At 48.2% G+C, this 14,201-nt stretch overlaps 5 protein-coding genes across 5 annotated transcripts; 4 read left to right on the forward strand and 1 right to left on the reverse strand.

Moving 5' to 3' along the window:
• Nucleotides 1-2,583: 2,583 nt before the first annotated feature.
• Nucleotides 2,584-4,099, forward strand: F9C07_2277946 (Metallo-dependent phosphatase-like protein; the record flags this gene model as incomplete). The annotated part of the gene is made up of 4 exons (XM_071510264.1): nucleotides 2,584-2,767; nucleotides 2,792-3,258; nucleotides 3,312-3,622; nucleotides 3,680-4,099. 4 exons carry the CDS (start codon nucleotides 2,584-2,586, stop codon nucleotides 3,939-3,941), a joined length of 1,224 nt encoding a protein of 407 aa, XP_071363946.1. The 3' UTR covers nucleotides 3,942-4,099.
• Nucleotides 4,100-4,797: 698 nt separating this feature from the next.
• On the forward strand, nucleotides 4,798-7,260 carry F9C07_2329 (peroxisomal long-chain acyl-CoA transporter, ABC superfamily; the record flags this gene model as incomplete). The annotated part of the gene is made up of 1 exon (XM_041284887.1): nucleotides 4,798-7,260. The coding sequence occupies one exon, from the start codon at nucleotides 4,798-4,800 to the stop codon at nucleotides 7,258-7,260; it is 2,463 nt and encodes an 820-aa protein (XP_041143268.1).
• A 502-nt stretch (nucleotides 7,261-7,762) lies between these two features.
• F9C07_2328 (uncharacterized protein) lies at nucleotides 7,763-8,105 on the forward strand (the record flags this gene model as incomplete). The annotated part of the gene is made up of 2 exons (XM_071510941.1): nucleotides 7,763-7,964; nucleotides 8,026-8,105. 2 exons carry the CDS (start codon nucleotides 7,763-7,765, stop codon nucleotides 8,103-8,105), a joined length of 282 nt encoding a protein of 93 aa, XP_071363947.1.
• An 890-nt stretch (nucleotides 8,106-8,995) lies between these two features.
• On the forward strand, nucleotides 8,996-12,193 carry F9C07_2080583 (transcription-silencing protein Clr2-domain-containing protein; the record flags this gene model as incomplete). The annotated part of the gene is made up of 7 exons (XM_041290067.2): nucleotides 8,996-10,430; nucleotides 10,460-10,529; nucleotides 10,603-10,671; nucleotides 10,743-10,765; nucleotides 10,899-11,057; nucleotides 11,122-11,274; nucleotides 11,340-12,193. The coding sequence occupies 7 exons, from the start codon at nucleotides 8,996-8,998 to the stop codon at nucleotides 12,191-12,193; spliced, it is 2,763 nt and encodes a 920-aa protein (XP_041143270.2).
• Nucleotides 12,194-12,336: 143 nt separating this feature from the next.
• Nucleotides 12,337-14,149, reverse strand: F9C07_2325 (putative lysyl-tRNA synthetase; the record flags this gene model as incomplete). The annotated part of the gene is made up of 4 exons (XM_071510940.1): nucleotides 12,337-13,079; nucleotides 13,146-13,571; nucleotides 13,628-13,844; nucleotides 13,877-14,149. 4 exons carry the CDS (start codon nucleotides 14,147-14,149, stop codon nucleotides 12,337-12,339), a joined length of 1,659 nt encoding a protein of 552 aa, XP_071363948.1.
• Nucleotides 14,150-14,201: the final 52 nt, after the last annotated feature.

The raw sequence follows: 14,201 nt of genomic DNA on the forward strand, positions 1-14,201 counted from the left end.
AAGATCCCAAGCCCAGCACCTCCACTCTTGAGGTGTGTAGGATAACCCGGCATTCATCCTATTTGTCTTCGTCTTACCTGAAGGACTATGTGTTCCGCAAATTTGCGCCTTGAGCTAGTCGTGTTATATGCAGTCTACTCCTTTTGCAATTTCTCATCGGACCAAACTTACATCCGTCCCATTAAGGTACCCAACCTAAGGATTGCGAAGTAGACCTGACTTTAGGGACTACCGCTGTCGAAGTATGTACCATACTGTACGGAGTACGAAGCTCGGAGCCCTGAACTCCACTTAACTTTCCTGGTTGATAGCCTTGAGCTCAGTAGAGCTCCAGTATCGGTGCAATCTTACACCTAAGCTCGCACCACTAGCCTAATCACCTAACTGAATGTGCGAGCCTGACAAGGTAACTGCCAAGGTCTCCGTGGCTAATTAGAAATACCCATCTCAGCCTCGGCGTTACCTCGTATCTTCCCTATAACATACTCAATTCGCTAGAAATGGCGTTACTGTTCCCTTTCCACATTAAGGAGGGTGAGTCCTATACTCCGTAGAACGCCTTAAATAGCGCTACTGCTCAATGGAGATCATCTCGGTTATTCTTGAACCAAGGAAGCTGTCCGTAATAATTGTTGAGCTTAGCAGTACTGGGTCTCAGGGCGTGGTTCAGCAGACCAAATGATAGCAACTATAGCAAGTGGTATAAATTCTACCAATTCGTTGATATCCAAATGGATTAGTATGTTTTACGGCTCTTTATGCATCGTATATTATTACTTGGCTGATATCCCATCATCTCACCACCCACTACCGAAGGCAGAGCCGGCATTCATAGCTGGTCCCATTCCAGACGGATTTCTCCATACATTCCATTCTGTGGAAGGCATGTGGGGAGATGTGGGATGATCCGTTGACAGGGAACGTCACGACCGGAGGCATTAATATCTTGGCAATAATAGGTATCTCGATCTCGGTTTTTGATATCTGGTATTCTTTCTATTTCATTAGTAGTTTCTGTTTTATCGCCCGACCGTGTAAAATACCTAGATTATGGGATAGTGGTATGTACAAAGGTAGGTATATAAAACAGTGCCTCTTGACGTCCGTGTTCATTGGCTGCGACTTAAAAAGTACTCCCTGTAAATCAAGAAGAACTTGACAACGCATCTAGACTATAGATGCTGCCACTATTGCCAGGTATCTAATGTCTGTATCAACTAGTTTCTCAGTCACTGGGCATGTTATCACGCAGTGCAATCAAAGCATGAAGAATGTGGAAATTGTGATAAGGCCCTTCTATGACTTTGAGCCTTTTTACCTACCCGCTTGCCAAGTAGATACACTGAGGGGTAACGGTTACTATTTTTACATGGCAAGGACTGCCATTTGGTACTTGAATAGCACCAAGCTGCACGGATAAAGAGCCCTGGCGCTTACGCGGACGTAAGGCTACAAGAGACGGCGATCAATTCCATAAATCCCGGATGTGATACCGGTGGAATACCGGTAAATCACCTCGTCTACTTTCTACAGGCTGTGCTCTGATGTATAAATTTTAAGTCAGGTTCCCAGATAAAATAGATATTATTTCCTAGGATCTTGAGATAGCTCTCTCTAGAATAAATATGTTGTTGGGAATTAAGATTATGCGCTACTATATTGATATAAAAGCAAGAAATACTTCAAAACGCTCCTGAGATCATAATACATAACCCTTTGGACTTGCTGTATAGATCAATATACTTCTTTTTTCCAGGCCTCGCCCGATTGATTAAGTATACAGCATTATTTCTGACACTTTCCGTTTCTTAATTCAACCGGGCCCTTGTCTGACCATATGATCTTATGCTACTCCGTACTGCTTAACACCTTAATTTCAGTGAGCTAAAGTCTATTCTAAACGCTCGTGAGCATACATATCTTGCAATCCAGGCCTTTTTGTATCTTGGCTATAGAGGCCCCGGTATAGTGCAGATCACATATAAAATCCCTAGAATAAGGACTCAATTGGAATATGGTTTCCCTATTCAGGCTTATTACCCCTAGAGGCGTTCTAGGAGCCATTGGTTGAAGAAATAGAAAGTAGGTAGGAAAAACACGTGGTCACCAGTGACGCGTTTCCCCACCTTGATTGCTGGGTGATATAGTAGACATTCGGAAGCACTTAGGAGTTCAACATTTTATGTGTCAATTAAGTCGCTATTATAAAAGGTTACCTCTTCATGAATCTTTTCTATACCCTCAATCGGCAATGAAATGGTTGTGTGGCGGGAATGGAGTCTCCGCAGCAGGAACGGCGGTAATTAGGGGCCCACTGGGGTTTGTCTGCTAAAGCCTGTCATGGATAGGAGTGCCACAACGTGCTCAATGCAGAGACGCAAATGCGGAGATCGCTTAGTGAATATCGATATTAATTCCCACAGCACAAGTAGTGTGTCGACTTGATAGGTGCATGCCTACAGGACAGTTTGCCGACCACGCAACCGACGACTGAGCTATATAATACTATCAAGTTCTCCTTGTCAAGCCCTAAGGTTCGCATCACTATTACATCTGAAGTGAAAAATGCTTTAGACAAGAATCATGGTTTGTGGTATTGTTCTGGTAGCCCTGAGCTTAGCCTTAGGTGCCTCTGCGCTCCCCGGGGCGAAATCGAGAACAACCACGGAGAAGCGCCTTCAGTTCACAAAGAATGGAACTTTCCAGTTATCTGTCTTTGAGGACCTACACTATGGCGAGGGTAAGCTAATCCCTCGGTCTCAATACGGCAGCACCGCTAATCAGCTTTTAGCGGAGGCCACCACTTGGGGACCAAAGCAAGATGTTGAGACCAATGCTGTGATCAACACCGTCCTCGACAACGAAAGCCCACAGTTGGTCATTCTAAATGGCGATCTCATCACCGGAGAGAACACCTTTTTGTCAAATGCGACCAACTATATCGATGAGATTGTAGCGCCTCTTGTAGATCGCAAGCTCCTCTGGGCTTCTACCTACGGTAACCATGACAGCGGTTACAACTTGTCACGCAGTGCTATCCTGGAGCGAGAGAAGACCTACTCGAACAGCTTGACAAAAAGTATGGTCTCGGGAGCGCTTGCTGGTGTATCCAACTATTATCTGCCCGTGTACCCGTCGGACTCATCCAAAGACACTCCAGCCTTGATCATGTGGTTCTTCGATAGCCGTGGTGGGAACTACTACCAGCAACTAAAGAATGGGAGTGAAGTTCCGCAGCCTTGCTGGGTTGATGAGTCGGTCAGTCATACACCTTATTTCTTGAGGGTTATTCTTTAACTAGGTGGTTCCAGGTGGTTGAATGGTTCACTCAAACCAACACGGAGCTTAGAGAGAAGTATGGCAGAGTGATCCCTTCAATTGCATTTTATCACATTCCCGTCAACGCAATGCTTGCCTTCCAGAAGCAGGGGGTCAATGCAAATTATGAGCCAGGAATCAACGACGATGATCCCCTAGACCAGCAAGGCGAGGCAAGCGGGCAGGGAGGGGTCTCGGGAACTGTGTTCAGCTACACCGGCCAGGACATTCCATTCATGGAGGCAATGCTGAACACTGAGGGTCTCCTGGCGACGTTCAGTGGCCATGATCATGGTGATGACTGGTAAGCAGCTGCATTATTTCTGCCTTGTCCGTTAGTTCATGCTAAAAAAAAGGAAAGGTGCTTCAAATGGGATTCGAAGCTTCCCGGTATGAATCTCACTGGCAACGGGTTGAACCTATGTTTCGGACGTCATAGTGGGTACGGAGGATACGGCTCATGGACTCGGGGATCACGGCAGATTCTGTTGGATGAGACGATTTTGGAAACACAAATCTTGACCTGGGTTCGGTTGGAAGATGGGTCAGTCTCTGGCAAAGTTAACCTTAACTCTACTTACGGGGAGGATTGGTATCCCTCCGTTGAGACAACGTATACATGAACTATGGACAGGTTGACGAGCGAGGGCATGTAGCCAAGCCGATGGATTAACAAATAAATCAAATATTATAATATTATAATCTATATGTTTTATACAGTTTTCAAACTACTTAGGCTTCTTCACGGGCTTACTTAACCCTAACGGCCATAAACCTAGCCTAACCCGGATAGCTGTCTCGGTAGTTACCTAGAAAAGATGATTATCTTACAATTTATACAGCACGTATACCCTATATAGTTGCTAAATATTATATATAGATTCGAATAATATAGCGGACTGAGGACCCCTAAGTGATTTCTGGTTTAATCCTAGTGTAGTTTTTCTTGAGATGTACATGGCTTAGTACTACACAGATAGTGGTATCTTACTGCTTACTGGCCCCAAATGCGTTCAAGCTAGCTATCTCCTGTATACCGGAAAAGTGCTTCTATATAAAATAGAATAGTATATTCTATAGCGTAGAGCAATACTAAATAAGGTGCGTGGGCTTAATGTAAACACTTAAGGTTTCGGTAGTACAGTAATCCGTACTTAAGCAAATCTGGGGAAACAAGCCCGCACGTGAGCCCTCCACCACTCCGCAATTGCACAATTGACCCGAGGTCTTCACATGCAACAATGCGATGCCGTCACCCATAATGTGACTTGTTCCGCTGATCGGTCAACTCGCCAACTCTCCGTGGACGAACCTCTTCCCTTAGTATACTCACTCACGATCTTGACTGAATACACACCGCACAATTCTCAGACGCGTCCCATTCAGACGCTTTCCTCATGGCCTATGTCGCCTTGGTTTAAAGAAGGGCGCTGTGTGAGCTACCCGCTCGACTTCAAGTGCCCCGGTAACTAAGTCACAATGGCCGCCCAGTCAACACTACGCTCACGGGAGGATCCCCTCGCCACACTATACCACTACTACCTCAACTTGTTTCGTTCTCGGTTCAAGCGTTCATCGAAAACAACCAAGCTGATTGCTACAGTTGCGCTATTGCTCTCGATCGTAACAACTGGATATGGAGGGTACAAACGACTACGGCAGAGGGCGAAGGAACGCGCCCAGGGCAGACGATTGTTACGGCGAAACTCTGGAATTAGGGGAAAGGACGGGTCTCGCACCATATACGTGCCTTACAAAGATTCTCTGACATCCAAAGTTACTATCCATCCAACGAAACCTACGACGTTTGATGCACACCGAAGGCTTTTCTTAAACCCCCCAGCTTCGGCTCGCGCTGGAGATGGCGAATCAAATCAGATTCCACCACCGACGACTAAGCCGGGCCTAAATCTTGCTTTTCTTCACCAGTTTCTGAGTCTTGGGAGTATTATGGTCCCTAGATGGGGTAGTAAGGAGACCGGCCTTCTTATGGGTCATGGCGTCTTCTTACTGCTACGGACGTACTTATCGCTGTTAATTGCAAGGCTGGATGGTGAGATCGTGAGAGATCTTGTTGCAGGGAAAGGCCGAGCGTTCATGTGGGGTATTGTCAAATGGTGTGGCATTGGCACGCTTGCTTCGTATACAAATGCCATGATAAAGTTCCTGCAGTCGAAGGTGTCTATCGCATTTCGAACGAGACTCACCCGGTACATCCACGATCTGTATCTCACCGGTGATGACAATTATTATAAGTTGATGAACCTGGACGGCGGCATCGGTCAAGGTGCGGACCAGTTCATCACGCAGGATCTCACACTCTTCTGCTCTGCAGCTGCAGCACTGTATTCCTCCATGGGGAAACCGCTGGTGGATTTATTCGTCTTCAACTATCAGCTCTACCGCTCTCTGGGGCCTTTGGCCCTTAGCGGAATCCTCACAGGCTATTTCAGCACTGCAATTGTTCTGCGTAAACTGTCACCTCCGTTCGGCAAGCTCAAGGCTGTTGAGGGCAAAAAGGAAGGAGATTTCAGAGGGCTTCACTCTAGATTACTCGCGAACGCTGAGGAGATATCGTTCTATGGGGGAGCTGACATCGAGCGAGTCTTTTTAACGAGAAGCTTCAAGGATCTCCAGCGCTGGTTAGAGGGTATTTACAGCCTGAAGATCCGCTATAATATGCTCGAGGATGTTATCTTGAAGTATTCATGGTCTGCCTTCGGCTATTTGATCACATCTTTGCCTGTATTTCTCCCTGCGTGGGGTGGCCTAGGTGGAGCCCTGGAGTTAGCCGATACGCCTGACTCAGTCGGGAGAGAACGGGGCCGTATGAAGGAGTTCATCACAAACAAACGTCTGATGCTCTCTCTAGCAGATGCCGGCGGTCGAATGATGTACAGTATCAAGGACATTTCGGAACTGGCTGGTTACACCTCTCGTGTCTATACACTGATTTCAACACTCCATAGGGTCCATGCTGACGCATATTACCCTCCACGCGGCTCCCATGCGGAGTTGTACTCTCTAGCAGATGCTCAGGGCACCATCCACAATGGCTTTGATGGAGTGCGTCTTGAAAATGTTCCAATCGTTGCGCCATCTCTCTATCCTCATGGTGGCGATGAGCTTCTTGAGTCACTGTCATTCGTTGTGCATTCTGGAGATCACCTTCTTATATCTGGACCGAACGGAGTTGGCAAATCTGCTATTGCTCGTATCATAGCAGGTTTATGGCCGGTTTATCGTGGGTTAGTCAGTCGACCAAGGGGATTCGGACTGGATGGAATTATGTTCCTTCCACAACGACCCTACCTCAGTGTGGGTACTCTGCGTGACCAAGTCATCTACCCTCACACGGAGGTCGACATGCGCGAGGGAGGTATATCAGACGCAAGTCTACAAAAGATCTTGGATGACGCCCACTTAGGTTACCTCCCTACCCGCGAGGGTGGATGGGACTCCCGCAAGGAGTGGAAGGATGTCCTGAGCGGTGGTGAGAAGCAAAGAATGGCTATGGCACGTCTATACTACCATGAGCCCCGTTACGCCTTCCTCGACGAAGGAACCTCTGCGGTCTCCTCCGATGTTGAGGGCTTGCTGTACGAGCGGGCCAAAGAGCGCGGAATTACACTCATCACGATCTCTACGCGTGCGTCTCTCAAGAAGTATCACACTTACAACCTCACCCTTGGTCTTGGCTCCGAAGGCGAACAGTGGGAGTTTGAGCGGATTGGCACCGCCAAGGAGAAGATGAATGTTGAGAAAGAGCTGCAAGAACTTCGTAAGCGGCTGGATAAGGTCGATGAATGGAAACAACGCCGAGAGGAGATCGAGAACGAACTACGTAAGGTTTGGGTTGAGGAAGGAGAGCTGGCCCCGCCACCATATACGGAACAGCCGGAAACAGCTGAAAGCCCAACGGTCGAGGAATTGTCGAGCTGATGAGTGTGGTTTTGGAAAGAAGTAAGAGCAGGGAGTATATAAATATCTCGTACGTAGTAGCATGAGCTTGAGATAGAAGTCAAGGGGTACTGTGGTGGGTATCACCTACCAAGCCTTACCACTCAATTTTAAGTGAGATTTAGTTATTTTTGGTAGTTCTTTGAGTTTTTGATTCGCCTGACTGCAGTGGGATTGATGAATCACCATCCATGTCCTCAATGAATCTATTGTTCATCTGTAGTCACATGACCTCTGTCCACTCAGAAGGGGCAAAGCAAATCATCGCAACCGTGACTTACGGAAATCAAAATAATTATTTATATTTTATTTTACATCTACCAGAAGATCCGCCCTTATACTTCAACTGAAACTAAAGGTCATGAACTATCTGTCCGCTCAATATTTTTTTTCTCTATTTAAGAATGGCATGTCTACGCCGCTTCTAGATTAGTTTCCGATACTCCAATACCTAAGGGTGTCAGCTTCTTCACTCTCTACTAAAATGTCCCTGTCACAATTACCACACCCGGTAGCGGAAGGGAAAGAGAGCGAAAATGTAATAATAATCCCTATAGGCGAATGTATCAGCGATGGGGATAAGTACACTTGGCCCACCGAAGCCAGGTTTGGCATGCCAGATGATAGCAGTTACCGGGAGAAATTGGCAATGTTATGGATGCAGAAGCTTGGAGCATTCGAAGAGGGTATGACAACCTTTATTTTCTAATTTCTATGATGACTATTATCATGTATCGATTTCGGTAGCTGTCATGATTGTTTCAGTTCTATTACATCAATCTTTCCCTACAACAATCTTTCCCAGCATCAACGCCAGTCCTCCTTAGTACCATTGTACTCGCCCCTAGTGCTCAAGACTCGCTGACAATTATTATACCACTCTGTTTACTTCACTGCACCTGAATCTGTTTTAAATCATATCATGTATATTCCTATCCATTATCTCACCTAATCCTGTCTTTCAGTGCGTGAGATAGATCCGGGTTCCAACATTGTTCCTGTGATACCTTTGAACTGGGGTCTTTTTTTTGTCGACTAAAATTTACACATGGTCCTCAAGTTCTTTCTAGCTAAGCATTGATTTTCAGGGAGGAGATATATGATCGACCGCTTGCCAGATGGTTACGGCCTCTTTGATAGACCGCGTGGGACGGACCCTACCATTGTAAGTCATTGTCCTACTATGGTACAAAACTTCTCTAGGTCTAACAGTATTCACCTCAGCGTGATAGATTTCTTTGGGGTCATCCAATTGGGCAATACTTTCCCTCGATACTCCAGTTCTTTCCACATTTTTACCATCTGATGACAGGCGCGGTTGGGACTTGCCATTGCATGCTTTGTGATAAACTAGCAAAGCGTGAAAAAGGTTCAGCGCTCCCTCCGTAATTCACTTTCAACCCTATTCGCTAATGTACTCCCAGCGATGTTAAATGGTTCACAACGAGGACGAGCACGAGGGAGGGCACGAGGGAGAGGAAGTTCCAGTATTGCGAGGCCGATCGACATGCCCACCGGAGGGACACCAGGTCGACCTCCAGGACGACCGTATGGGAGATTACCTGGTAGGCCACCCGGGAGGCCATCTGGTAGGTCTGCTACCGCCGGAGTGCGCGCTATTCTTGACAGTGAAGGAACACCGGACGTATTCAAGATGGCCGTCAGGAGGCTCAAAGAACAAGGTGTTCTGGATGAGAGAATAAGAGAGGATGGCAGCATGGACTGGAGGGCTGAGAGGGCAGCACTCGACGAGTATATTGAGCAGTTAGGCATGCAGCCTTCCTACGTTCCTCGACCCGGAGAAGTCGTACTCTGGGCTCCGGAGTATCAGGGGGAACTAGCCTGGAACCACGAAACCAAGCGCGTCGAAATGTACGCGCCCAATCAAAACGAATGGTTGGGAACCCCCGCATGGCGGGCTGGTATTGTAGGCCAGACTCCAGAAGAAGACACAGTCCTTCAGGACTTAGTCATTACAGCGCCCAAAAAATGGGGTGTCAACTACTCCGGCTTTCGCGTGGAAACTTTTCCTGATCCTCAAAGCTACGATAAAAGTTACTCATTGCACTACAAATATGTCCATTTGTTGTGTATCAAGCCCTTCAATGCATACGAGCTCTTTCTGCAAGGAATTCCGCCCGAAGAGTTACACCCCTCCATCGGGTATGCGATGACGATAATGTCGTCGTTCAGTCTCCTGGACAAATATCACTTCAAAGGAACTTGGCCAAACGCAGCCATTTATTGCCGGGGTATTTTCATCGGAGCGGAGCTCTTGGTTGTTGGAGATGCTGTCCGCTTGAAACCAGCCCTCCCGTCTTACTCAGAGGAAGTCCATAACGCCGTTGAGGATGTTATGGTCATTGATGAAATACGCCTGGAACTTGTCAACTGCGTGAACGATCTCATGTCGGATCAACTGGCAGAGCGATATCAGGTTCGAGTGGCAGGAAAGGTCTATACGAACGCTCCCCAAAGAGCTAGTGCTGGGACCCACGGGACGAGCCAACCCTTGCCTATGAAGCACGAGGAAGTCATTGACGTGTTTCAATCGATTGGCATGGGTGGTTATGGGTCTTGGTACAGGGTGTGGGAAGGTGCCACGGTGGAAGTCTCACAGAATATGATAATTGGTCGTTGCTACGAGCCCGATGCTATGAACCTCTTGTTCGGGTCTTGCTCTTTGGGTCAGGATCTGTCGGGGGTGACCAAGGCGAGGGAGTATTCACGGAAAGTCGATGAACGTATTCCCGAAGGCAAAGACTGGTTTTGGGGCGACTTTCGAACTCAGACCCTCGCGATCGATACTCTCAATGGCCAGGATGTGGGCCACTACAGTGACGCACGCGATATCAAGATGTGGAGAGCGAATCTCCACATTCTTGATGGCACAGCGGATTCAGCCGATCTTCGCTTGGCTAAGCTTCCCGGCAATGTTGGTCGGCCCTCCACGAAGGCTCGGTCCAACTTCTCAGAGATTGGCAAGCTTAGCAGGCTGGTCAGTACAGGTCTTGGGGCCGCGGACGTGAGCAACCCAGTAAGCTCCGAAGAAGGGCCCAACCTGCCAGACGAGGAAGATACCTCTGAATCAGATGAAGTTTTCACGTTAGCCATGAATCAACTCCCAGGGGGGACGGACGAATCAGAGGAAGGTGATTACAGGCCAAGCCCTGAGCCCTAGGGCAAACGGCCGAAGCACGATATTTGATCACGGATACTCTGAAGCTCCTTCTTGTCGATACTCTTGACCCGTTTTGTGAGTTCAGGCGTCAGGGGCTTCCTCCACATTAATACCTAGCGCAGGACCTAGGCTGATACGAGTAGGAGGTTCACTTATGGCGAGGAAACACTTACGTTCTGGTCTTTGACATACTTTGCTGATTGCTATTATATGTAACTACTGTAGGATTAGGGAAAGACATACATAAATAAATACGATTAAACTTCTACCACGGTCTTTTCAGTCTTTCTCCCAATAGTATCCGATGTTCTTATCAAGCGATAAGAGGAAGAAATGCCGCAGATAACCGGCACTCTGAAATGCATCGGATTGGCCCGCCAGCCAAATACTACATTACCTTGACTAAAAGGCGGGGAATAAAAAAAAATAAAAAGAAAAGCATTTGGAGAGGGGCAACAACAAGTCAACTGTAACTCTCTTGTATACTCCTCAATCGATCATCCTCTCACAAGCCACAAGAATACTATCGCAACAATGGGTCTAGACGGCGTACCTCAAGCCCAAGCCGTAACAGTGAGTCTCAAAGACCTCATCAACGGTAAGCCAACATATATATATAAACCCACCTCCACAACAACCATAAATCTAACCTTGAACACCAGGAACCGTCTCCTTCGAAACCCTCACCGAAGCTTTCGGCCCCTCCTCTCTAGGCATAATCGTGGTAAAAGACCTAGACCCCGAATTCCAACGTCTACGCACCCAAGTCCTCTCCAACGCATCCTATCTCGCAGCCCTCCCCAACGACGAACTAGGTACAGTACACATCTACACTCCCCGGTCCAAAAACCCAACTAACCACCCCCCCGAAACAACACAGAATCCCTAACCAGTCCCTCCGCAAAATACCTCGTAGGCTGGTCCTGCGGCAAAGAAACCCTGCGATCCGGCCATTTCGACACCTTCAAGGGCTCCTACTACGTCAACTGCGCATTCTACCAAGACCCCACCCTCCAAGGCGCCCCCGCCGACAACTTCCCCGATCTATCCGAGTACACAGCCCCGAATATCTGGCCGCCGGCGGACCGATTGCCTACGTTCCGGCCCGCGCTGGAAGAGCTCTGTAGGCTTGTTATTGATACTGCGGCATTGGTGGCGAGGGCGTGTGATCGGTATGCGACGGAGAATATTGAGGGGTATAAGAGTGGGTACTTGGAGCATGTTGTTAGGACGAGTTTGACGACGAAGGCGAGGTTGTTGCATTATTTTCCTGCCGAGGCTGGGGTGGGAGAGAGAGATGGGGAGGGAGAGGGAGAGGGGGATGATGATTGGTGTGCGACGCATTTGGATCATGGGTGTTTGACGGGTTTGACTTCTGCTATGTTTGTCGATGAGGTTGCTAGTCCTCCTGGGCAGGGAGGCGAGCTTGTTGAGTTGGGGGCTTCGCCGGATCCGAAGGCTGGGCTTTATATTCAGTCGAGGACTGGGAAGGTGGTTAAGGCTAATATTCCTCGGGATTGTTTGGCTTTTCAGACCGGGGAGGCGTTGCAGCTTATTACGAGAGGGAAGTTTAGGGCTGTGCCGCATTTTGTGAAGGGCGCGAAGCCTTCTGCGGGCAAGAGGATTGCGAGGAATACGTTGGCCGTGTTTACACAGCCGAATTTGGAGGAGGAGGTGGAGAGTGGGAAGAGTTTTGCGGAGTTTGCGAGGGAGGTGGTGGCGAGGACTTATTAGGGTGGTGTGGAGATGAGATGTTTATTATCATGATTGGTATGTATATAGTCTTGAGTTTCACATATTAAGGTTGCTATTGTACAGTTGAAGTTGGGTTATCCAGATACCTATAGGTACAGCAAGCATTTCCCAGCCTGGAGGTTTCATCGCCGGGTTACGGCACGTAGGGTTCCAAAAGGTAAAACATCTGCAATCCTCTTTGCGCCGGTAAAGAGCATGCAAAGACGGTCGATTCCGCATCCCCAGCCACCTGTAGCGGGAAGGCCCCATTCCAGCGCCTCCAGGTAGCTCTCGTCGATTTCTGAAGACTCGTCTGCGTCCTTGCTGTAGCGTACTTGGTCTTCAAACTTGCGTCTTTGTTCAGACGGCGAGTTTTCCTCCTCGTATGTATTCACCACCTCCTTTCCTTCGATGAATAGTTCTCCCCGTGCAGCAACACGCTGGCCAGTGACTGGATGAATAAATGATTTGGACAAGGGCGATAGACATTCGGGAGGGTTGATGATAAAGGTCGGGTTTACACATTCGGGTTCAACATAGATGCTGCAGAGTTCATCCAAAAGTCGGGGGAGTGTTGGAGCCTCGGGAATCTCGAGTGATAAGTCCTTAAACAGTTGTTTCACTTGGGCCACGGCATCCGGAGACGTGAGATCTGGGAGCTTGCGACCGATCTTTTCTTCAATTCCAGTGAGGAAATCAATACGACGGAACGGCGTTGAGAAGTCAACTTCGGTGGGCTTCAGAGTACCGTCTTTGTTAGTATCGCGGATATGTTGTGCCATGCCGGACAGTAGACTCTCCGTCATAGACAAAAGGTCTTCCAGGTTGGCATAAGCATGATAGAATTCACATGTTGTAAACTCAGGGTTATGGGTCTTGTCAATGCCTATAGAAAGTCAGTCGTCCATGACTACTTTGTAAGAAAGCATTGAATAGATTGAGAGCAACGAACCTTCATTGCGAAACGAGGGTCCAATCTCGAAAACCCTATCAAAACCACCAACCACCAGGCGCTTCAGCCACAGTTCCGGTGCAATCCTGAGAGACAGCTGGCGGTCGGGAAATTCGGTCGCGGAAGTATAGAAGGGACGAGCGATAGCTCCACCGGCGATCGAATTGACGATGGGAGTGTTGACCTCCATGAAAGACCGATCAAGGAAGAATTGACGCAGATACTGAATGATCGCCGAGCGTGCCTTTATAATATCGGTCGTGGTTTGGTCTGCGAGGAACTGGACATGACGGGGGTATGGCGAGTTCTCGTGCTCTTTCGCATCCAGAGGGACATCATGGAGACAGGGAGACAAAAGCTGGGGCAATTCAGTGGCCACAACCGTGAGCTCTCCTCGTCCGGTGCGGTGAGGTCTACCTGTTACAGCTATGGCAAGGGTTCAGCCTAAGCGAACATACAGACGTGGCTGTAGAAAAACGTACAGAAAGCGTCACCGCGACGGAGCAAACGGTAAAGCTTCTTAAAGGCTTCCGGGGTTATCCCGGGCAGTTGACGAAGGTTGCACATAACTTGGACTTTGTGGCCATTTTGGACGATATCGAAGAAGATCAATTTGCTTCCGGCAAGTCTATACGTACGTATCCTACCTACTAACCTAAGTACAAAAGACAACAAGGTAGAGCCGACTAAGGCTGAGACCTACCACAAACGACGACGGAGTCGCCTTCTACTGTTTCATTATTTTCTAGGTGGTTGTATCGGTCGCGGAATTCCGAACAGCTCACGGAGCGACCGTCTGCTGCTAAGCGAGGATACGGATCAGGACAGACATTTTGAACCTCTTGTAGCCGTTCCTTGAAAGCCCTTTCGGGCGAAGCTGCACTGCTGCTACTCCTAGTGCTGGTGGAAACAATGGAGGAATGGTTAATTGCTTGAGCCAGCTGAGCTCTGGAAGAGTAAGACCATTTTACATTCGTGGAGACGGACAACCCTGTTCTGATCATTCAAAGTTAGCACAGGATCGAAGCGATAATGTGCGTACAAAGAAGAAAGAAA

Source organism: Aspergillus flavus, chromosome 2, assembly GCF_009017415.1.
Source record: "Aspergillus flavus chromosome 2, complete sequence".
Classification (NCBI taxonomy): domain Eukaryota; kingdom Fungi; phylum Ascomycota; class Eurotiomycetes; order Eurotiales; family Aspergillaceae; genus Aspergillus; species Aspergillus flavus.